Source organism: Mustela putorius, unplaced genomic scaffold (assembly GCF_011764305.1).
Source record: "Mustela putorius furo isolate JIRA1106 unplaced genomic scaffold, ASM1176430v1.1 tig00003909_pilon_pilon_pilon, whole genome shotgun sequence".
NCBI lineage: Eukaryota > Metazoa > Chordata > Mammalia > Carnivora > Mustelidae > Mustela > Mustela putorius.
The window spans coordinates 30,066,719-30,089,684 of NW_025422057.1; the positions used below are offsets into that span (position 1 = coordinate 30,066,719).

Sequence of the window (22,966 nt, forward strand, 5' to 3'; positions counted from 1 at the left end):
GCTCCCTGGCTGGGGTGTGGAGGAGGAGTGAGGATCATGAGTCACAAGCAGCCAAGTCAGGCCTCAGGATGGAAACCCAGGCATAGGGCCTTCCTTCTTCTAAGACTGCACCAGGGCCAAGCCCAACCCACAGTCTGCTGGTTGTTAATTCCAGGCTCAGAGATCAAACCTCCAAGTGCTTTGCTTGGATAATACTACTTGGATGCATTTAAAAACCTCTTAGAGACCAAATTCTACCACTCAAGGAAGCCCCTCCCAGCCAGGCATTTCCCAGTTGTCCTGGGTCATCTGGACTCTTTCCCAGGGTGGACCCTGCTCCTGGTGACATAGATTCAAAGAGATTTGCCGCTCAGGAAATGGGCTCATTACAGTTGTCCAAATGAGGTCAGTGTATCACTCAGGAGGATCCATCCCTCCTCTGAGTTCCTCACATGCACTCCTCCCCTAATGGTAACTCCTCAACAGAAATTAGGAAGCAGAAAAGACCCAGTTTCCATGCCTTCCACATAGGGATCCAGGGACATCCAGTCTTCCTTAATGTGTCTCCTCTCTCCCTCCCCCTCTGTCTTCCTGTCCCTCCTTCTCCTTCTCTCCCTCTCCTCCTTCCTCTCCCTCTCTCTGTTCCTCTCCTCTTTACCTCTCAAAACATCTTTTGCTGGAACTGAGGACTTCCCATTCGGAATCCTATGGGGACGGCCAGGAAGTTTGGCATGAGGTATTCCTTCTCCCAACAGGTTTTTCCTGGTAATCTTAACTCAGTCCTAACAGTAAAAACAGCCTGGGGAGAATGACTCACTCCACAGCCCCGATAATGTGTACATTCTGTGCCTTGGCAGAGCTAAGACTTCCTCCCTCAGTACTGCCAGCAGGGTCCACCCAAGGCCAAATTGGGAAATAGGTAATGCTTGTCCTCTGCTCTCCATCCCTTCTGGCCATTCCTCTGTCCCTCTGCCCTCAAGCCGACCCAGCCAGGCTGAACAGGGAGCTAGGCCCTTCTGCATCCTTCCATCACAGCCTCATGTCACCACCTCTAGTGCCCACCTCTCTGCTGAGCAACACCACTGGCTAATGGATATACATGGATGCAGCAGGGAAAAAAAAAAAAAAAAAAAAAAAAAAAAAAAAAAAAAACCACTGACCAGGGAGGCAGAAGCTCAAGCTCTGCCTCTTTTGAGCCATATTTTCTTGAATAACTCTCACATTCCACTTGCATCATTTGTAAAATGGGATAATGATGCCTTCCTTGGCTTCTTCACAGGGGTTAGGCAAGCCCTTGAGCCTCGGTGAGCTCATCTGTTAATTGGGGATAATAACGCCATCCTTGCCCACTTCACAGGGTTGCTCTAAAGCTCAAAGGAGATCATACATGTGGTAGTGCTTTGTACACAGGAAAGTGCTACACTCACAGAGGCATTGTGAGCAGAACCTCTCCCCAGGGAGAGTCATGCATGCCTAACAGCAGCCACCTAGAAACACTGCCTCAACCTAGAGATGTGAGCCTGCTGGTTGGCATTTGTGTACTCCAACAGACCTGCACTGGAGAGATATTGAGACAGATGGGGCTCCTGGAATCTGGCAGAACACATCACAGATGTGGCTGCCTTCTCTGCCCACACCGCTGGCCCAGCTACGCCCAGGTGGCTGACGTTGTCCCTTCCTGCCCAGCACCAGCAGCCTTGGCTGCAGCCTGGCGGCCCTCTCTGGAAGGTGAGTAGATCCTTGGCCGTTTCTCCTTTGCTCTTCCTGCTCTTCTCAGTAACTTCAGCACTTTCCAGGCTTTCTAATTATTTATTTATTTTTGCATTCCTCCAGCCTAAAAACCAAGCTCCATGGGCCTGCTTAGGACTTGCCCCCTCGCAAGGTTGGGGTTGGGGGGGACAGTGAGCTCTCCTAACTAATCCTATGCATTGTCACAAAGCCAAATGGCACCAAGGAACTGCACCTTGTTCTGTGGTGGCCATGACAGCAGAATTACAATAATAACACTTGGTATTGATGTCACGCTGCTCACCAGGATGCCCAGAGGCAATGCACAGAATCATTCAAAAGCCTATGCTGTCTCCCTGGCTTGTGTTCCAGCTGGGGTAGAAATGGGGGAACATCACAGAAGTCAACATCAGACCTGGAGAGACCCTGGTGTCCTGGGTTCCACTCCAAAAATCCAAAGAAAGAAACTTTCAGTTCTTCTGCTAACATGCTGTGCATTGAATAGGTCCTCCCCTTCTCCATGTGTTAGCTGTACCACTTATACGGTGGGGACATAAAGAGCTGCATTTCCCACATGAAATGAAGGACAACAGGAGGAAATTCCTGATCTTTTAAGCACTGCACCAAGATTCTACCCTCAACCAACAGGTCCCTCAGTTCAGCTTTCAAGTCCCCTGAAGGTGACACACCTATCAGCACACCCTGAAGAAGACAGCTCCTCCCATCAGACACGGGAAATGCAGACACCCTGGTACAAGAAACTTGAACGGGATGAAAAAGCAAGAAAGCATGATATGCAAAAGTGGAGACTGGTGCAGGCAGCTCATTAAAACCGGTTGGGGTCTTGTCCCCTCGCTCCCCATGAAGGAAATGTGGATGTGGAGGTAGGTCTGTCATCTCTTAACCAGGCTCTTGGGTCCAAAAGCTGGATGGCTACACTGCACAGCAATAGAAACCAGCTGCCTTCCTGCCCCTAAAACAGGGACAAGCTCACCTCCAACCCTCTAGGGAAGTAGTTTTAGGACTAGCAGTCCAGAGTAAGGGGAAACCCCAGCTGGGCCCCTAGAGCAAATCTGGTGCCAGTGCCAACAAGTGGTGTGGGCAGCTTCGGCACTCAGACGGGGAAGATCGCCAGGAGTAAGATGAGTTCTCAGGAGAAGCCCCTCTCCTCCACCCTGCCACTCTGCTCCCCACCCCTTCCCGTAGTATGAGCTCTGGAAAACCACCCCATCCTACCCTACCCCAACCCACCCCCTCACCCCACCCCCCCCTTCTTCCTTTCCCGCCCAGTCCGCCCCTAGCGGAGATGTGTTGCCGCACCAGTTGGGCACTGCCTGAGGGCCAGGCGCTCGCCCCCTACCTCAGTGGCCATGTTCCAGGGGCACTGATCCCTCCGAGCCTGTGGCCAGGCTGGTGGCGGGGGGCTGTCCGCGGTGCTGACTCCGGGAGCAGGTGGGCTGGCAGCGGTTAGAGGGGGCCCAGTGCACTGTCCACGGTGCTGATTCGGACGTCGCGGGCCCAGGTGCCGGTGGGTTGGTGGGCCAGCGGACGCCTGGGTACTGGCGACGGCCGCTGTGCTGTCCGCGGTGCTGATGCGGGCACCGGGCCGGGGAGGCGAGGCCGCGCCCGAGGCTCTTCACCGCCCGAACGCCCGCAGCCGCTGCTTCTGCAAGCAACGGCCCGGTTTATCTTTGACAGCGGCAGCGGGGGTGGGGGCGGCCGGGGGAGGAGGGGCCAGGCGCCTCCACCGACCAGGAGGGGGAAACACGGCCCCCAGACTCCGGCGCCCGCCCGCCGGAGAGGAGCCCCTCCCGCGGCCGGAGGCTTCGCTCCCGCCCGGCCCGGAGGCCCCGCCTCTCCTGCCCGCCCTTCCCCCTAGTAAGAGCTCCAGGAGCTCTGCGCTCGCTACCGCGGCCTCCTGAGACTTCCAGACCTGGAGAAGAGAGAGGCAGGACGGTTCTGGGGCAAGACACTCTAGCTGGCGGAGGCTGGCGGAGGCTGACAGTCCTCCACGCATTTGCAGGCCCCCAAGTGCGGCCTCTTAACCTTTCCAGTACCCCTCCCCCAATCCCTCCCGCACCGTGGCCCAGGTTTCCTCTACGGTATGTTTTTCTGTTCTTTCTCCGCCACCCCCCACCCCCGCTTCCTTCTCTGTTCCCCCTCCCCCAGACTTGGATGGGCATTCCCACCTCTCCTCCTCTCTTCTTTTCACTGCTTTGAACCCTGTTAGCTAAAGGAGAATGCTGCAGACCGCAGAGAATCATTTCCTTTCTTTAAATATGTGCCTGCATTTCATCCCCAGAGAAATCCTGGGGGTCCCTTCTTTCAGGGAGCTCCAGAATTTAAGCCAGTCTCTTCGCTGCTCTTCCTGACCCTGGCCCTACCCCTACTCTTCCCTCTCTCCCCTGCAGTCCCAACTGTACACCACCACCACTCAAAAAACACAAGCAGATCGTGCCAAACTGGTTTACCCAGGATGTCAGGTGTGGTCCTGGTGCTGCCATCAGAATTTTGACATCATACCTTCCAACCAAATGACCTACCCATTTGCTTAATAAACAAAAAGGAAACACCAACACAAGTGCCTTTTTACACATGCATAACACCCTTTGGTCTTTGGGGGGAAGCAGATTCTGTTCCTGTGCAGCTCACTGCTGCCTGAGGGGTAACAGCAGCCAGCCACACAAAGGGAGAGATGGTCAGCCAGGAGACCTGGAGTCTGGCTCAAGCTCCTCCTGCATATGACCTTGGTCAAGAGCTTCACTTCTGAGCTTCTTTCCATAAAGTGACAGTTGGACTTCACTAGACATTCTAGGGTTCTTTTTTTTTTCCCCCTCCAACCTTTTATTTTGAATTTTCAGACATACAGAAAGGTTGAAAGAATAGTACAGTAACCATACTATCTACCTAGTTTCAACATCTGTTAACATTTTGCCACATTTTCTTCATAGATATAAAAACAGAGAAATATGTTTGGCTAGATTATTAGAAAATAAGTGACAGATACTGAGAACCTTTACCCTTCAGTTCTTCACCATGCCTCTCCTAAGAATAAGGACATTCTACCTAACCACATTATCAGACCCTTACAGATTTCACATCATCTAATATTCTGGCAGGATAATTTACTGCCCCTAAAACAAATGAATCGCAATGGCCTCTCAGAACTTTTCATTTATAATAGCTAACATTTACTGAGCACTTACTATATGCCAAACCATGTGCTACATACTTTACATGTATTGTCTTAATGTAATTCTCACAATTACTCTTTGAATTAAATGCTATTATTATCTTTTTATTATTCCCACTTTACAAGTAAGAAAACTGAGAAAGTTGCCCAAGGTCATGTGGCTTGTGAGGAATGGAGACAGGATTCAAACACAGGCAGTCCAAGTTCCAGAGCTTGTGTGGTTGATCTTCCTAACTGTACTGCCTCCCTTCAGCATCCCGTTGGCCTTAAGCCAGCACATCAGGAACTGTATCTTCAACTGCCTGTTTCACAGGTGAACACACTGAGTCCCAGAGGATAAATGACATACTGAAGAAATAAAGGCAGATGTTTCGTCCTACCTTAGAGTTTGCCTAATTATTTGGCATCAAGGGCAAACTGAAAATATATGTGAATCCCACGGTAGTCACTAGTATTAAATAGTTGCATAATCTGATGATTTCCATGGACACCTCAGTTTCTTACACGTGATTTTGATCATATTAACCAAACGACTATCTGGAAACCACTGTATCTGATAACAAGAGATCCAGATGAATCCATCCAACAAATCTATTCATTCAACATGTATCTGTGGAACATGAACTATGGAGCAGACACTACTCTCACAGCTTAGGCTACAGCAATGACCATATGCACAAAGACTTTGTTCTTATTGAATTTACATATTAATGGGGATAACAATCAATGGCAGATAAACAAATCAGTATAAAGTATGTTGAGTTGTGATCATTGCTAGGAAGAAAAGTAAAGCATGGTAAAGAGAGGTGACCGAGGAGGGTTATTTTAGAAAGGATAGTCAGCAAAAGTGTTTTTGATAGGGCGAAATTTGGTCAGAGGCCTGAGGGAAGTGAAAGAACTCAACACATAGGTACCTAAAGGAAGAGTGACTAGCTTAGAGGACAGTACAAGGGCGGGCTGGAGGAGTGGGCTTGGCATGTTCAAAGACCAGCAGGGGGACCAGTATAGCTAGAATGGAGTGGGCCAGGGGAAGAGAAATGGAAGCGGAGATCAGAGAGTTAGGAAGAGCCAGGTCATATAGCACCTGCAGGCCCTAATAAGGATTCTGGAATCTGTTTAGAGTGTGGGATCAAAAGCCTTACAACATTTAGAGTAGAGGCATAGCATTACCTAATTGCAGTTTTTTAAAGACTACTCTGGAGGCTAGGGATGGGAGGGGAGGGAGAGGGAAGGGGGAGGAAGGCAAGGATAGAAGCAGTGATGTGAGTTACGAGGCTGTTAAAGTAGTCTGGGCAAGATATGGTGGTAGCTTAGACAAGGATAATAGCAGCGGAGGTGGTAAGAAGTGGCCAGACCCTAGATATAATTTGAAGGTAGTGCTGGCAGGAACTATTGATAGACTAGGGGTGTGATATGAGAGTGGGTCAAAGGTGATTCCAAGTTTTGAAGTCTGAACCACTGGAACAAAGGAGTTGCCACTCACTGAGAAGGAAAGCCTAAGGACGGAGTAGGCCGGAAAGGATGGAGAACACAGAGTTTTATTTAATTGACTTAGGTCTGAAATTTGATGTGCATATTATACATCTAAGAGGAATAGGCCTTTGAGTTTCAGAGATAGGTAAAGGGTTGGAGATACAACATCAAGAGCCACCAGTTTGTGAACAGGACTTAAAACCACGGGACCCGATGAGAACAGGTAGGCAGTGGGTTCAGCTAGAAAAACGGTCCAAGAACGGATCCTGGTCACTTTTTTTTTACTTCCAGGTTGGGAAGATGAAAGGCTGGTGAGAACAGCAGCCCGTGAGTTAGGAGGAGACCCAAGAGAGAATGCTGTCCTGGAGCCAAGCAAGAAACCTGGTAATAGTCTTACTAGCTGTGCTGAGAGCTGCTCATGGGAAGGATACGATGAGGACTGAGAAATGACCGAGGGACTTGGCAGCTAGATGATCACTGATGAGCTTGATAAAAGCTGTTTCAGTGGAGAACAGGGATGAGATCCTGAATTAAAGTGGGTTTCAGAGTTTGAATGGAGGAGGGGAAGGAGAGATACTAAGATTGTAGACAAGTCTCGTGAGGCGTTTTGCTGTCAAAGGGAGTGAAGAGTAGTACAGCGGCCTGAAGGAGGAGTGGGAGCAAGGGAGGCTCTTTTCAGACAGGAAACAGTAGAGCTTGCTTATTTGTTGATAGAAATAATCTAGTTAAAAGGGAAACATCAAAGCCTCAGGAAGGAGAGGGTTAACTGCAGAAACAAGCCCTTAAGAGGTCAGCAAAGGATGGGTTCCAGGGCCAACATGGAGGGGATGGCTTTAGAGAGAAGCACAGACAATTTTCCACCATGAATAAAGTGGAAGAAGCAAAGTAAATGGCCATCGATGTGAGTAGGTTAGGAGGTGGTGTTGTATAAGCCAAGACCTGAGCTCTACTTCTTACTCCTCTTCAACTAGCCAGAGACTTCATGCACCTTGACCTTTCTCAAAAAGTCCAGGCAACCATTACATATGGAAAGCTTGCTATGTGCTGAACATGATGCTGGCACTTTTCTTGTGTGACCCAGAGAGTTCTCCTTCCCACGAAATTACAGGACTAGGACTCTGGAGAACCTTGAGCTAGTCCATGCAAGGATGAGTGATCCCTTTTACTATCCAGCTCCCCTGACTGCAAAGAGACTTTAACAGCCTCAGGCTTTTATCCCTACTCTGCCTCCACAGTTGCTACACCGATTGTGGCAGACCTCAAGGCTTAGAGGCATCAAAGTGGAGACCATGGAGAGAGATCCACATTTGGAGTGGGGAGTTTCATTCTGTGCTGACTCAAAGCCAATGGGATGCTACAGGATGGGATATTCCCACACCCCAGTCATTTAGACTTTATCTCCTGAAGCAGAAGAAGACTTGAGATTTAATCTGACTAATCATTATTACCCAGCTGCCGTGGGATAAGCCAGTCCTGATGCAGGAGCCGAGCTCTTTGATGTTTTTGTCATAAATTAATGAGTTCACCCACAAAATAACATCAAAGAAGATCTACTAATTCATTGTTATCATCCTCCAATCTGCAGCTATATTGGAAAGTCTCCCAAAGAAAGGACCATAGCCAGAAAAAGAAACCAACCAAAAGATTTGGAAATTATGATATCTGGAAAGAGATGAGAGAGAAATGAACTCCTGTAGACTGCAGAGGAGACAGAGAAAAAGCTAGCAAATCTCAGAGAAATGAAAAAGCAGGAGAGACAGAAAGATTCTCAACCCTTGGGTCTGGAAGGAAACTGACTGCATGAACGCTTGAGGGGGAAATTGTGGTCTGGAAAGTCTTTAATGGTGTGATCTCAGAGCACATTGTGGGGACTACGAGGAAGTGTGTGGTAGGAAAGAGTGTCCCTGGAGTCAGATGACATGGATTTCAGCCTCTGGCTCTATTTACTATGTGACCATCATCAAGTCACAATATTTCTAAACCTTGGTTCTCTGATCAGTAAAATAATCCTCCCTCTCCTGATAGGACCCCTCCTAGTACAGGAGGCTTTCTTTAGATGTCACCTGACTCTTCCAAATCTCCTCTTCCAAGAGGAAAACCAGAAAAGATTAATGGAGATGCCTTGCTGGCTGGAGATCTTCCCACTGCAACATTTCTTCTAGGTCAAGCAAGATTTCTTAAAGCACAGAAAGATCAGCAACTGTGCTTCCCTGAGCTCAGGAAGCAGCGACGGAGGAGCACTCCAGGCCGGGCGGGAAGAAGGCCGCGGGGTGTTTCCAACGCCTCCAGGACACCAAAATGTCAGCAAGAGAGGACGAGGCTCTGTGGCAAGTGCTAAGGTGTAGAGAGCTTCCTCAGAGTTGGGATCTAGGAAAGGTTTTACGAACTGTGTGCCATTTGAGCTTGGACTTCAAGGATCAATATCCTATTCCCCAGATGGCGGATGAAAGAACGAGGCGTGCAAAGGCAGGAAGGCATGAAAGGTGCCTGGGAACACAGAACCTCTGGAACCTGAAAACTCAGGAAAGCAGCTGCCAGACGGCAACAGGGATGACTGCAAAGGCCCCAGAAACATGAATGGAGGGGACCCGCCCTAAAAATAGTGCCAGAACAGGCAAACGGTGACACGTGTCTGGAAGTACAGTCACTAGGAGGTGACTAAGCTACTGGGGAGTTGCCTCCCTTTCTCGACTTCATTCATAGTCTCCCTCTATTTCTCTCTCTCTCTCTCCCTCCCTCTCTCCTCTCTCTCTCTCTCTTTCTCTCCCTCTCCCACCCCTTTCTTTCTCTCCCTCCCTGTCTCTCTCTCTCTTCCTCCCTCCTCTGGAGGAGGTAGAGTGGGAGGCAAGAGTCTACAAGAACTCACAGCTCCCACAGCAGAAACAGCAGAGTCTGGGACTATTAGACGAAACACTCACCTGCTGTTACCACAGCCAGCGTGCTGGGGGCCGGGGCCCTCTGAAGTAGGAATCGCCCAATGACTGGCTGCAGGGGTCATTCGCACACATGCACGAGAACTGGCCACAAACTCACCAATCACCGCAAGCCAAAGCCAGCTGGGGGAAGCCGAAAGGCTTCTAAGGGATGGTACCTCCCTGGAGAAGTAAAGAGGAGTGAGCATAAAGGGGAACAGGTGCTTGTAAAGCATCATTAATTATGAGAGCCAAAAGAGATCATGAAGTTCAAACCAATTTCAACTGCAGAAAGCTTTGTTCAAACAAAATCTTGCATGAAAGTCAGAGCTATAAAACAAATAAAAGAAAGGGAGCCACAGCTTACCTCCTCCTCCACCTCCTCACTCTCTACAGCAACCCACCAGCTTGGTAGAATAAGGGTTGTTTTGGTTTTTTTTTAAGATTTTATTTATTTATTTGACAGACAGAGATCACAAGGAGGCAGAGAGGCAGGCAGAGAGAGGAGGAAGCAGGCTCCCTGCTGAGCAGAAAGCCTGATGCGGGGCTCCATCCCAGGACTCTGAGATCATGATCCCAGGACTCTGAGATCATGATCTGAGCTGAAGGCAGCAGCTTAACCCACTGAGCCACCCAGGCGCCCCTAGACTAAGATTTTTTAATCATCAAAGCAACACATGCCTATGGTTTTAAAAATCTAAACATACCAAAAGGTTCATAAAAAAGGGCAAGCATCGCCCCTGCCTCCTCACTCTTATGCCTTCCCACCTTCTGTTGTTTCTCCTCTAGAAGAAATGAGTTTTCACTCCTTTAGCTGTTTCTCCTTTAAGTTCTTCCAATAGTTTCCTTTTCATGGCTAAATGAGATGCCTGTACTTCAACATCTTGATTTATTAACATTAGAAACCTTGTCCTGTTTTCCACACTGACAGAAGAGAACTTAGCTCACACTGCCACCCGCACCTCCCAATATAGTTACAGCACTGTTTGAACTTAATTTTCATTTTTTTTTTCAAAGTAATACGTGCAATTAGTTTAAAATTCCAACCAGGGACAAGAACTTATAGTGAAACAAACGGGGCGCCTGGGTGGCTCTGTTGGTTAAGCGTATGCCTTCAGCTCAGGTTATGATCTCAGAAAGTGTCCTGGAATCAAGTCCTGCGTTGGGCTCCCTGCTCAGAAGGAAGCCTGCTTCTCCCTCTGCCTTTCCCCCTCTTCTCTCCCGCTCTCTCTCCCTCTCCCTCCCTCTCTCTCAAATTTAAAACAAAACAACAACAAAAACCAGAAGCCCTGTTTCTCTTACTGCCCCAGTCCTCCTGCCCACTAAGGTAGGTTGGCTCGTGGGAACAGAGAACTTCTCTGTTTGGTTCCCTTCTTTTTTTCCCCCTTTTTATAGCATTCATCACCTTTTCTAGCAAAAAATGTAACTTACTTATTATGTCTGTTTGCCTTGCCTGTGAAATTGTAAGCTTTGTTGTGTTCTTTATGTTCACTAATGTATCCCAAATGCCTCGAATAAGGTCCTGACTCAATAAATATTTGTTGAATTAATTAAAGCAAAATTCTCTGGAACAGGGAGAGAGGGAAGAAGGGTTTCTTTCAGACAGTGTTATAACCAGTCATTTTACAACTGAGTCATCTATGAGAAGGAATGGATATAAATTAAAATTTTATTTTTGGGGCGCCTGGGGAAGTCAGTGGGTTGGGCCTCTGCCTTCGGCTCAGGTCATGATCTCAGGTCCTGGAATTGAGCCTCGCTTTGGGCTCTCTGCTCAGCAGGGAGCCTGCTTCCTCCTCTCTCTCTGCCTACTTGTGATCTCTTTCTCTCTGTCAAATAAATAAACACAATCTTGAAGAAAAGAAAAGAAAATTTCATTTTAGGGGCACCTACATGACACAGTTGGTTAAGCATCTGCCTTCGGCTCAGGTCATGATCCCAGGGTCCTGGGATGGAGCCCTGCTCAGCAGGGGACATGCTTCTCCCTCTCCATCTGCCACTCCCCCTGCTTGTGCTCTCTTGCTCACTCTGTGTCAAATAAATAAAATCTTAAAAATAAATTTTATTTTATACATGATACAAAATGCTTCTGGACAGTATGGGGGGTGTTACAAGATGTTATAATAGATAAAGACCACAATTCAGACCCACTTACTGGTTTTGCATGTTTGGACAAGTCCGTCCAATTGCCAAAGAAAGTAGCTATTTGCTTAGGTTGGTAGAGGCTAGGTAGGAAGTGAGTGTCGAGAGGTGGCCTCTGCCAAGCCCACTATCCCAACGATAGCTCCTGCTGTGCAAGGAACAGGGATTCTTTCTTTAAGAGCGACAGCCACTATGGGCCCCAGAGCCAGAGGCCATGAGCCAAGGGCTCAAGAGCCAAGGGCTGCGCCCTGGACACTGCCAGGAAAAAGAGAACGCAGTGAGCCCAAACACGCTGCACTACGAATCCCATCCCCCAGACGCATCTCAAAGCCCATTCATCCCGGGAAGGCTCTCCTGAACCAGCCCACTCCCAACACGGCGCTTTACAGATACCTCTCCATGGTATATCTCAGCTTACCGTGCTTTGCCTGGTAAACTCCTACAGAGCTTTTGGAATTCCTGACCACTGGCCAGGTCACAGGGGAGGTTCCTTTGATTGGAATGTTTCCATAGTCCAGAGTTCTGTGGGCCACTTCACCATTCCCTGCCGTGTCATCTACTCCTCCTCCTTCTGGGCCCCCTGATATCTCCCTATAGCTCTAGCTTCCTTAGCTGAAGAAGCGTCACCATCTCTGCACTGAGGCCGCAACAGCAGAGGCTCCTGCTGCTCCCGACCCCAGCCCATTTTAAAATCCCCGATTTAAAATCCACCACCTTGGGTAGCACAGTATTTATTTTCTTTTCCCATAAATTTTGTTTGTTCTGATTACACTTATCAAGATGTTATTCTTTGTTGACTCTAATAATAAAAAAATCAAGAACTATAAAAATAAAATAAAAAATAAAATTTGCTTCCTTGGGGAAGCTTCCCTGGCACTTCAGCCATGGTTAGGTGTCCCTATTATGAGCACCTTATACTTACCCTACAAAACAATTATACTGGGGCGCCTGGGTGGCTCAGTGGTTAAGCCGCTGCCTTCGGCTCAGGTCATGATCTCAGGGTCCTGGGATCGAGTCCCGCATCGGGCTCTCTGCTCAGCAGGGAGCCTGCTTCCTCCTCCCTCTCTCTCTGCCTGCCTCTCTGCCTACTTGTGATTTCTCTCTGTCAAATAAATAAATAAAATCTTTAAAAAAAAAAACAATTATACTTTCTAAAATGTATTCATCTATCCTCCCTATCAGACCATAAGCCCCTCGAGGGCAGGAACTTCGTCTCCTCAGCTGCATTCCCGGCGCACAGCATAGTACCTGGGACATAATAGATGCTCAAGCAATACTTGTACAGGAAGGTTGATTTACAGGACAGAGGATGTCTCCATCTAGCTCTCCAACACTGAGCTTCGGGCAAGGAGCCACATGGTTCCAACTGTAAAGGACTTTAGTGTCTTTGGGAAACCCAGCTCAGACACAAAGACACCAAGAGCTGATGACAGGTGTCCCAGTGACCTACAGAGGCAATGCATGTCATGGGAAACTGAGGTGGAAGAGATCCCAGGGGTCTGGTGACTGGATCCTGCTCCCAGCCCAACAGACCAGAGGTAGATTCTGAAAGATGAGATATTTCTTGCTTAGAGGACAAGAACAGGCAGGCCTGGACACACGGGTGGCTGGAGCTGAAGGAAGGGGAGGTGCAGACCGTGCCAGCAGACTGCAACTACTCTAGAAAATCCAGGCTGAAGCCAGACAACACTGAGCCGTTACAGTGAGGCAATGGGGAACCTGCGAGGGAGTCCAAGGAGTGAGGAGCATAAGGAAAGGAATGTCCTGGAATGGGTCATCTGAGAGCATCTCAGGGAGGGAATGGAGGGCAGGGGCTGAAGCAGGAAGGGAGCTATTGTGCCAGACTAGGGGAGAAGATGGGTCACTGCCTAGGAATGAGGGCAAAGGGACAGATTCAAGAAACATTTTAAATGGAGTCACCACAAGCCACTGCTTCTGATTGAGTACATGAGATGAATGGGGGTAGAGGGGGTAGACAAAAAGAACACGGGACTATCCACCCATCACCATGGCTAGAAGCCATGGTCAGAAATCATGAAGGCAGATTAGATAACTCTACCCACGCCGGGTGTAAAGGATAGGAGAGGCTTCTTTGATTTTTTAGGACTAAGTGCAAGACTATGGGTTAAGACTTGTGTGGGGGGGTCCTCTCTATAGAGCTGACACCATAAGAATGAGTCACTTGACCTTAGAAGAGGGATAAAGAGAGCCATGAGAAAGAGACCAACTGTCCTGGGCAAGATGATGCCACTGAAGTCAAAGATACCTCAGTTCAAATCCCAGATGTGTCACTTACTAACTGGGTGGCCTCGGGCAAGTTCATTAACCTCACAGAGCCTAGGTTCCCCATCTGTAAAGCGGGGATAAAAAATGCTATCACAGGATTTTTGTAAGCGGTAAATAAAATCACCTCTGGAAATAGACAAGTTCAGCTCCTAGTCTGAAAAGGTGTTCGGCAAAACTAGATCATGGTGGGAAGGAATCAGTGCAAGAAGAAAAGGGTGTCAGATTGAGACCCAGCACCCTGAAACACCCTGAAACATCACAGAAGCCCTAGGAGGCAGAGTCCTCTGGGAGCCTGAATGAACAGTGTCAGATATTCTAGAAAGTTCAAGAAGAACGAGATTGACAGGAATGACATTACTGACTCTTCTGAGATTGCGATTTTGAGGAGTACAAAAAGAGCTATAGAACAGAATGACAGAAAAAAAAAAAAAAAGAAGAAAGAAAGAAAGAAAAAGAAATCCACACAAAATCTCCCCTATCACATGGGATGTTTGGGCTGCAAAAGATTATCCTACGAACCTGGCTGGGGCAATAAAGACATTAAATTAAACAAAAAGTCTGGAGGGCCACAGCTTCCATGCCATCTGCTTGGGGCCTTCCTGGATCTCCCACGCCAGGCATGCCCTCTCCCTCCCTGTCCCCGGACTCTGCCCTTGGCCTCCCTGCTTTCCACGTGTTCACCTTCGTCTGCTACTCTGCATGTTTGTCGCCTCTCTTAAGCACCAGAGTGTAAGCTCCTTGGGGACAGGAATGATAGGCCTCTTGTTTATATCCTGTTCCACTCTGGGTCCCACAAGTATCAGTGCTTAATAAACGTTTGCGGGAAGAATAGAAAGGTGGACCAGGGTGGTAAGAGGAGGTAGAGAGGGGAGATACGGAGGCAGATCCAAACTCACATCCCTGCTCGGAGAAGGCCCCACCCACCTCTCTGTGCCCAGGAGAATGTTTGCTAAGCCCGCAGCCTTCAAACTGGGATGCGGGCAGCCCTGGGTATCTAAGAAGGGAGGAGGGAACACCTTCCAAGTGCCCCTGTGACATGCCTGGACATAGTCTGCTCCTAAGGGGATCTTTCCTGACTGCTGCACCGTGTTCTTGGCAACCACCAGTCCAGAAAAATACCCTGAAATTGGAGGATGTTCTGAGATGAAATGTCTGAAACAATGCAGGAACAGGGGAGATGGAATAATTATAACAGATGAAAAGACCCACCTCTGGGCTTTGCCAAGTTGAGCAGAATAGGATCATTGCGGGCAAGACTTTTAAGGGTGTGGAGCCCTACAGGAGAGGGAGGAGCAGCACTGCAGGGGGACACGAGAGGGTGTAATTATGTGCAATGGAATCCGATGGGAATTTTAGGCTTAGTGGCAGGAACCGTTCCCTCCCAGTGAAAGCTCTGAGGTTGGGCAGTGGTTTCCTAACGGAAGGAGTGGGGTGCCACCCCAGAGGCATTTCAGCCCATCTTAAGGCAGCCTGGGAGACTCTGCAAGCATGGTGGTCTCCCTCTAGAAGGCTGGGGTCAGCTGCTGGAGGGGAAGAGGTGATCTGACAGCAGCATGGTGTACTGGTGTTTGCGCGGGCTCTGTGATCACAGGGAACTGGATTCCAGTCTCGGGGTCTGGCTAGTGGGGTGTAGCACAGACGGCACAGGATGAACAGTGAGGAAACCTGTGTTTCAATCCCAGCTCAGCATCTTACCAGCTGTGTGACACTTGACAGGTCATAGTCCCTCTCTGGACGTCATGTTTGCCATCATCTAAAAGGGGAGGTTGGTCCTCATGAGCCTAAGGGCTTTCCCAGGCTGGACTCCCTGCTCTTTGCAAATTTTCCAGCCTTACAGCTCCTCATATATGTCTGGAGTTCTTTCCCTCATTAGAGTCATTTTATACACAAGACAGCAGGAAATTGGAATCTTCCCAAAGCCTCTGAAATGGAAGTGACTGAGTGGCAAAGGGTCTGGGCAACACAATGGGCAGGGATTCCCTCACAGGCCCCAGGGTGGCCCGCCTACCTCATCAGGGGCCCTATCTTGGTTGGGGGGGTGCACAGAAAGAGCCAGCTAGAAGGACCAGGTGGAGGTGGTCCCCCCATGATCCCAGTCCTGCATAGAGATCCACAGTCAGATAGAAGCTGGGCCCTGGGAAGGAGCCCTCACTTCGTGGCCAAGACAGGTTCCAGGGGACCAGCTGGCTCCGGTCTTGCTTGGAGCAGGCCAGGGATGGCTAGATCCCGCCTGGGGCTCAGCGCTCAGCAGGAAGAGGACAGACCCCCAATCCTGCAGCTGTACTAGCATCCCAATCCTCAGCCCTCACTCTGCACATGACCCTGAGCTAAGGGCCTCATCTATATTCTTTTGCTTAATCCTCACAGCCTCCCAAGGAGAAAGGTGGTACCTTAACTACACCCATTTTTCAGAGGGGCAAGCAACTTACCCAGGGTGACACAGCTAAGAGGAGAGTCTGTCCAATCCCCATCTGTCTTAAACCAGATATTGTCCTCTTTCCAGCAAGTCTCAACTCCCCTAGGGGGAATTCAGAGACTAGAGGCCAGTGTATTCCAAAATCCCACCTGTGACAGCCTGCAATTCCATTAGCCAGACCTCCAAATTAAAGCATTATATCTCTAAAGGTCCCACAGGGGGCAGGGTAAACGGGAAATGTATCAGACCGTCAGCCACTCCAACTGGCCATAAGCAAGTAGGACACAGAGTCAGCAAGTTTTAGTGGGGGCTGGGACCAGGGCTATCAGAAGGAGAGGGGACCTCGGAGATCTGCAGGGAGGTACTCCTACAGAAGGAGGAGCCAGGCTCAATGACGTGACGGAGTGACTGGAGTGACCGTGGCACTTTTCTCCTATGCTTGGACTCATCCCAGTGATCTAAAAAGAGTGGGGATACATAAGGCTGGGAAGCTTCGGAGAGACCTCAGAGTGGGGTTCCAGCTGCATGGGGAGGGCTGCTGCTGGGGCCCTGCCCCCAGGATCTAAATCAGGCCACATAGACTCCAGAGCTCCCCGGCACTGGATTGCTTTGGGACCCAGGGAACTGCCTCTGGAAGAAGACGGGACACAGGCTGCCAACCACCCACCCCCGCTGAACGCACTGAGTTTTCTGGCAGGGAGGGAGCCCCTGAGCAAGAGGAGGGGACCGTGTTTTGAAATAAGTGGGCAGGCCTGCAGAGGGGGATGAGGCTGTTGGCTGGAAGCCTACAGCGCCTGGGCTTTTGCTGGAGAGACAGGAGGGACTGAAGAAATGCCCTTCTGAAGAAGCAAGGTGAGCTCAGAGGCCCCTGGTCTGTGGGCTGCCACTCCCAGCAGGGAAGGCCAGCCCTTCCTTCCCACCCTCCATGCTCCAGAGACAATAATATAAAAACAACAACGGGTATTATTGAACACCAATTCTGAGCTAGGTGCGAGGGATACAGCAGGGCACAAAACAGACAAAGAGCCCTGTACTCGTGGGGCTTCTGTTCCAGCAGGAGTGACGAGAAACACACAATACAAATACACTGTGTGTTAGAAAGTGACAGGTGTCGAGAAGGGATATAAAGGAGGGAAGGGAGATAGCGGTACCGGTGTGGGGGAGGGGCGGCAGGTGGAATTTTAGATAGCTTAGCCAAAGACCTCACTGAGGAGAGAACATTTGAGTAGAGATCTGAAAGAGCTTGGAAGTGAGCCATATGGATTTCTGAGGAGGAACAGTTTAGTAAACCGGAACAGCAAGTGCAAAGGCCCTGAGGCAGGAGTAGCCTGGCACATTCAGGCACAGCCGAGAGGCCAGTGTGGCTAGAGAGCTGCATCAGACATGCAGGAAGAGGCTAGAGGAAGGCCAGGCCATGCAGGCGCTAGAAGACTCCTGTGGCTTCCGGGAGCCCCTTTGCTTGTGAGCAAAGGAGGGACATAATCTACTCCGTGTTTTCACTGAATCATTCTTGCTGCTGTGTTAAAAATAGACCAGCGTGGAACTGGGAAGCCTGGTGATTACTATCATTACCATCGTCCTCATCACCACCAACAACTACAGTAACAATACCAATTATTCAGCCTGCGTCAGGCCCAGTGCCACCCGTTTTATCTCATTAGCTAGTTTAAATCTCACAGCAACCCTGTAAGAGAGAGGGCCTTATTTTTCCCCTCTTACAGTTAAGGAAACAGACTCAGCCAAAGTCAAAAAGTCACACAGACACTCCACGTCCTCAATCTGGCCCCGTTCACCTGTCCAGCCCTTTCTCTCACACCCCCACTTACCCAGCCCCATACAATTACCCCGATTTCCCCAACTCCACAGCCTCTAGGCCTCTGAGATTTCTTCACATGCCGCTCCACTACCTAGAATGCTCTTCTCCCACTCCTAACTGCCACGCAAACTCCATCCTTTGAGAGACAACCCATGCTCTGCTTCTTTCGGGGGCCTTCCCAGATTGCCCAGCATGGCAGCCCATGTCTTCCTCCTGAAAATACCATCACGGCAACCGTCCCACAGCCAGCCTCCTGACCACCACACAAGCTCAAGGCCGGGGCCAGCGCTTCTTCACCTCCATTTCCCCAGCTGTTTAGCGACCAGGTTCAAATCCTGTGGATACCATATTGGGTTATCCTGGGATGTTTCCAGTTTCTCCAGTGAAATTTTATTCTAAAGCACATTTCCTTCACATGTGTTCATTTAAGTGCACATAGCAGTGACCTGTGACAGAGAGGTGCGGGCCCTCAGGTGACAGATGCCATCATGCTTTTGGAGAACGAAGCTTACAACAGAAGAAGAGAGATACGATGCAGAGGGAGCCCTCTGTGGTTTGAAAGAATAAGCCAGCCCCGAGTTCAAATCCCACTCTGTCTCCTACCAGCGGTGTGGCTGTGAGAACATTATTTAGCCCGAGCCGTGCTTCATCATCTGTAAACTGGGGCAGAGGATGTCCTCTGGAAAGGGCCGGGAGAACTGGAAATAGTGCACATGTGAGGCCTGGCCCTAGGCGTGGCCTCTGGAGATGGCATGAATGTCTCCTTGCCTACCCCTATCTGAAACCCAGGCCTGGTTTCAGAAGCATCTTGTACATTGACGCTTGGCCACTGTGCTCCTGGTCTCATACCCCGTGGGGATTCCTAAAATCATGAACCTGGAACTCCCCTTTGGGCCAGTGGCCTAGCTCTGAGGTGGTGCCTATAGCTTCCTGGCAGCTCACCTGCTCCCAGCCTCCCAACCTGGAGCCCCCACGATGCATGGCCCCCGGCCTGTCCCCACTGCCTGGCTATGTCTACAGGGTCACTCCTTCCCTCCCCACCACGGTTCTGGTTCTATTGCCACAAGGCCTTCCCACCTGATGGGCCAAGCCAGCCACTTCCACATTCCAGAAGACGCTGGGAAATTAAAAAGGGCAAGGCTCATCTGGGAAGTAGGGAGGAGGAAAGATTCCACCGCTACAAAGCGGGTCAGAACAATGTTCAATGCCAGAATGTCCCCAATGCTGGTCTTTCGAGGTATTGTGACATGTCAGGTCAGGGAGGACTGAAAAGTCCAACACCCTCACTGCCAAGGAGAGGCCCAGACAGGGTAAGGGGTTAGCTCAAAGTCACACAGCGAGACAGGGGGAGCAGGGAGTCGGTTCCCGGCTGCAGCGGCCATGATCTTGCCAGTGGCCCTGGTCTTCCTCTTGCTCTGGCCTCTCGCTCAGCAGGGGCTGAGTCTGATCCAGACTAGCTGATGGAGCAGAGTGTCCTGGTGAAGGCCCTCTGGTTCTGTTTCCTTCCACACCTTTCCAGTGTGTAATCCCCACAAGCATGACGCCTGCTAGCTGTGCCCTCAGTGGTCTCCAGGGAAGCCATCTGTCCAGGGGTTCTGGACAGCTACCAAGCCAACTGATTCGGCTACCCATTTGTGGTCGCCTAGGGTGGTTGATCTTCAACTATAGTCCCTACGTCCGTGGTTGCAAAGAACTGGAAACCTGAATAGCATGTGGCATTTAAGGTATGGGAAGCTGGGCTCTATTTAGCCTCATGCTTCTAAGGTCAGCGGCACTGCTGACACGAGGCCAGGTAGCTCCAGGCCACCTAACTCCCACCCCTGGGAGGCCCACTCAGAGGGTCTTATGAACAAACTCCTCCAGGATGCTGACGCCCTGTCACATCAGAAGCTATTGAGCTATATAGCTCTTCACTCCATGAGGAGTCCCTTCCCCCACATCCTTACATTCATTCAGGGACAGGGAGCTCACTACCTCACAAGTTAGAAATGCTCTAACAGTGAGAGCACAGTATATGCCAAGCTGATAATTAGCTTCCCGGGTCCTAGTTGGCTTTCTGTGGTGAAACCAGTCAATGTCCATTCTTCCTCAGGGACAATAATCAGGCCCTATCTAAGCATACCTTTCAGATGCCTAGCCTCCCAGCTGTCGTCATTGGGCTGAGAACTCCAAGTGTCCCCCTGGGACAGTGAGAGAGATTCTCCTGGCCAGCACACAGACTCCAGATCTAGGTCATGGCTCCTCTTCCTGTCTCCCACTCCCGTCCGCCACTCATCCACACTTACAATGAGCCAGTCGTGGAGTCAAAATGGAGTCAAAATGTTACTGCTGGACAGGGCCATCGCACCTGCCTAGTTCAACCCTCTCACTTTACCAGTGAAGGCTCTAAGACTGAGAGGAGGACAATGACTTGTCCCAGGTCACCCAGCAAGTTTGGCCCATATGGCTCAGTTGGCTCAGCCAGCAATCAATCCCCAATGCACCCTACAGAAAGTAGGGGTGCTGACAACATCACGGTCAAACAGAGGACTCCTGCAGTGCCAGTCACCAGAAGCTGACAGTCCCCCCAGAGCACCCCTGGCCCTGGCTCCCCACCAGAGCTGGCTCTGCCCTGACATCTAGGAAGTTCTGGGGCCTCACTACCTGCAACCTGCTTGTGGAGCATGGTGGGGGGGGGGGGTGCATGAGAACGGACAGCCCACATCCCTCCTCTGGGTTATTTATAAAGTGTTTTCGGATGAGTCAGGCACAAAGCTGCCCAGCACCAGCAGAGGCTGTTCCCTTGGAAATGCTAAAAATGATCCTGCGCTCTGGAATCCCACCCTGACCCCTACTAGCTTCTTGGAGAAAGTTCCAGGTGGGAAGCAGGACCACCGCAGGTCTGTGGGACTTTCAAGGTGCTCCTACTAGGGGTCTGAGACCCAAGGAGGAACGTGAACTTTGGCAGGCTAGTCTCATGGGGACAGATGGGGGAACCCCAGGCATGGGAAGGAGGACCTCAGGCGGGTACCCTCTCCGCACAGACCACAGGCGCCCTCCAGGCCAGGGCCACTCCCCCCCGGCACCTTCCCAAATCACACTGACACACAAGCCCGAGAAAACAGCTCCACCCCCGCCCCCAGGCACTGGCTGCCCCCACCTCCATTCCCCTGCGTACTGCTCTCCACCTCCGCCACCAGACCGGCTGTTTCTATCTCTCTGGAAAGGGAGCCGGGGCCTCCGAGTCTCTCCCTGCTTCCTGCTCCTGGCAGCTCTCTAACTACTTCCTCAGCTGGGCTCCGCCTGCCACCGGCACCCAGGCTGGGGCCACCAGAAATAACTGCCCCTGAACTCCCACCCATCTTCCCATGGACGGCGGCCCAGATGCCCCTGCAGGGTGCGTCACTACCCTGGGCCCGCCCCAAGAAGACGCAGGTCCTTCTGCGAGACTGAACCTACAGGGGGGTCTTGGGAACCCACCCTCTCCTCCGCAGCCTCAGCCGCAGCCCTGGAGGGGCCGCTGCGGGTCTGCTGGGCGGAGCTCCCGTACGCCTGGCCCACTCCGCAGGGGTAGGGAGGGCAGCCGATCCAGAAGCCGCATTGGCCCTCAAGGGAGGCAAACAGTAAACAGCTTGTTACACAACCGAGAGAGAAACAAGTGCTATATTAAGGTATGAGCTGTGCGCTGGGCCTCCTGGCCTCCAATTCTTCCCGACTTTTCTTATCATAAAAGAAATTCATTTTCCTTTTTTAAATTTGTAAATGCAGATAACAAAAAAAAAAAATTTTTTTTACCAAAAAAAATTACAATGCATTCACTATCCAGCCACCCAAGGACAGCTTTGCCCAAGGCTGCTCTAGGACGGTCACTACAACAATCAACGTTCATAAGAAACAAACAGGAAGATTTCAAATCAAGATAATATGGATAGTATAACATGTTAGAGTAAAAAAAAATAAATAAAAGATTTTTTTTTTCAAAAACTATTCAAATGCCTGGAAAATGTCCAGGAAATATACAGACTAAAGGGTTGACACTGGTCAGGCAAAGGGATAGGACAGAGGCAGAGGAACAGATAAAGGGGGATTTTTCTTCTAGAAACGTCTTGAATTGTTACAATAAGTATGCATTTATAGACAATTTCATCATTCTTATTTACTTTAAAAAACTTTTAAAAATTGCTCCAGAATTTCCAAAATTTCATTGCATATTATTTTATGTAAAATAATATGCTATAAAATTTTATAGGTCTATGATCCTTGCACTTAGAACAACATGATCTTAAAAACTGAAAGATAGTGCAGCTGGTGTGAAAGTCTGGTAGCTTCTCAAAAGTTAAGCAAAGAATTGCCGTCTGACCAGCAGCAATGGCCCTCGTAAGTATGTGCTCAGAAGAACTGAAAGTAAGTCCTCAAGCAGAAACTTGCTCACAACTGTTCATAACAGCACATTCTACAACAGCTGAAAGATGGAGACAACCCGAATGTCCATCCACGAGTGAATGGGCAAACAGACTGTGGCGTGTGCATGCAGTGGAATATAATTCAGCCACAAAAAGGAATTAGGTACTGACGGATGCTCCCAAATTGGATAAACCTCAGAAACATTATGTTAAGGGAAACAAGCCAGACACAAAAGGTCACATATTGTATGATTCCTTTTCCACAAAGAGACTGGACTGGGCAAGTCGGCAGAGAAGGAAAGCAGATCAGCGGCTGCCCAAGGGGCGGGGAGGGAGTGGGGAGGGAGTCCTTCTTAACAGCCGAGGTGTCCTCCTCGGGCCATGAGAAGGTTTTGAAACTAGAGCAAGGCGGTGGTTGCACAACAGTGTGAAAGCACTAAAGGCCACTGAAGTGTACACTGTAAAATGTTTAATAGTGTCTTGTGAATTTCACTTCAATTTTTTTTTAAAGAAACACTAACTAAAACTCAGTCTCACTTGGCCCCCGTGTCCTTCCCACCCCAGTCCCTGCACCTCACCACCAATCCCTCTTTCTAGGGCTCTAAAGGAGAACCCTACGTGTCCCAGCAGAACAGAGGCACA

At 49.9% G+C, this 22,966-nt stretch overlaps 1 protein-coding gene and 1 long non-coding RNA gene across 3 annotated transcripts in view; one reads left to right on the forward strand and one right to left on the reverse strand.

The window, feature by feature from the left end:
* The window catches only part of GOLGA7B (golgin A7 family member B), a 33,000-nt gene extending 11,751 nt beyond the window's left edge, over positions 1 to 21,249 (reverse strand). The window contains exons 1-2 of one of the 2 annotated variants that reach the window (XM_045068653.1): positions 21,100 to 21,249; positions 3,068 to 3,373 (exon numbers count right to left, since the gene is read on the reverse strand). In XM_045068653.1, coding sequence (XP_044924588.1) covers positions 3,068 to 3,079 — 12 coding nt within the window. In that variant the 5' untranslated portion in view covers positions 3,080 to 3,373; positions 21,100 to 21,249. Of the gene's footprint in view, positions 1 to 3,067; positions 3,374 to 9,291; positions 9,399 to 21,099 lie in introns of those variants that run through there. The other variant, XM_004749533.3, reaches the window with a different exon arrangement.
* On the forward strand, positions 1,102 to 9,293 carry LOC106005523. Its single transcript, XR_001178931.2, has 3 exons — positions 1,102 to 1,707; positions 2,356 to 2,591; positions 6,665 to 9,293. It is a non-coding gene; the product is annotated as an uncharacterized LOC106005523 (long non-coding RNA).
* Positions 21,250 to 22,966: the final 1,717 nt, after the last annotated feature.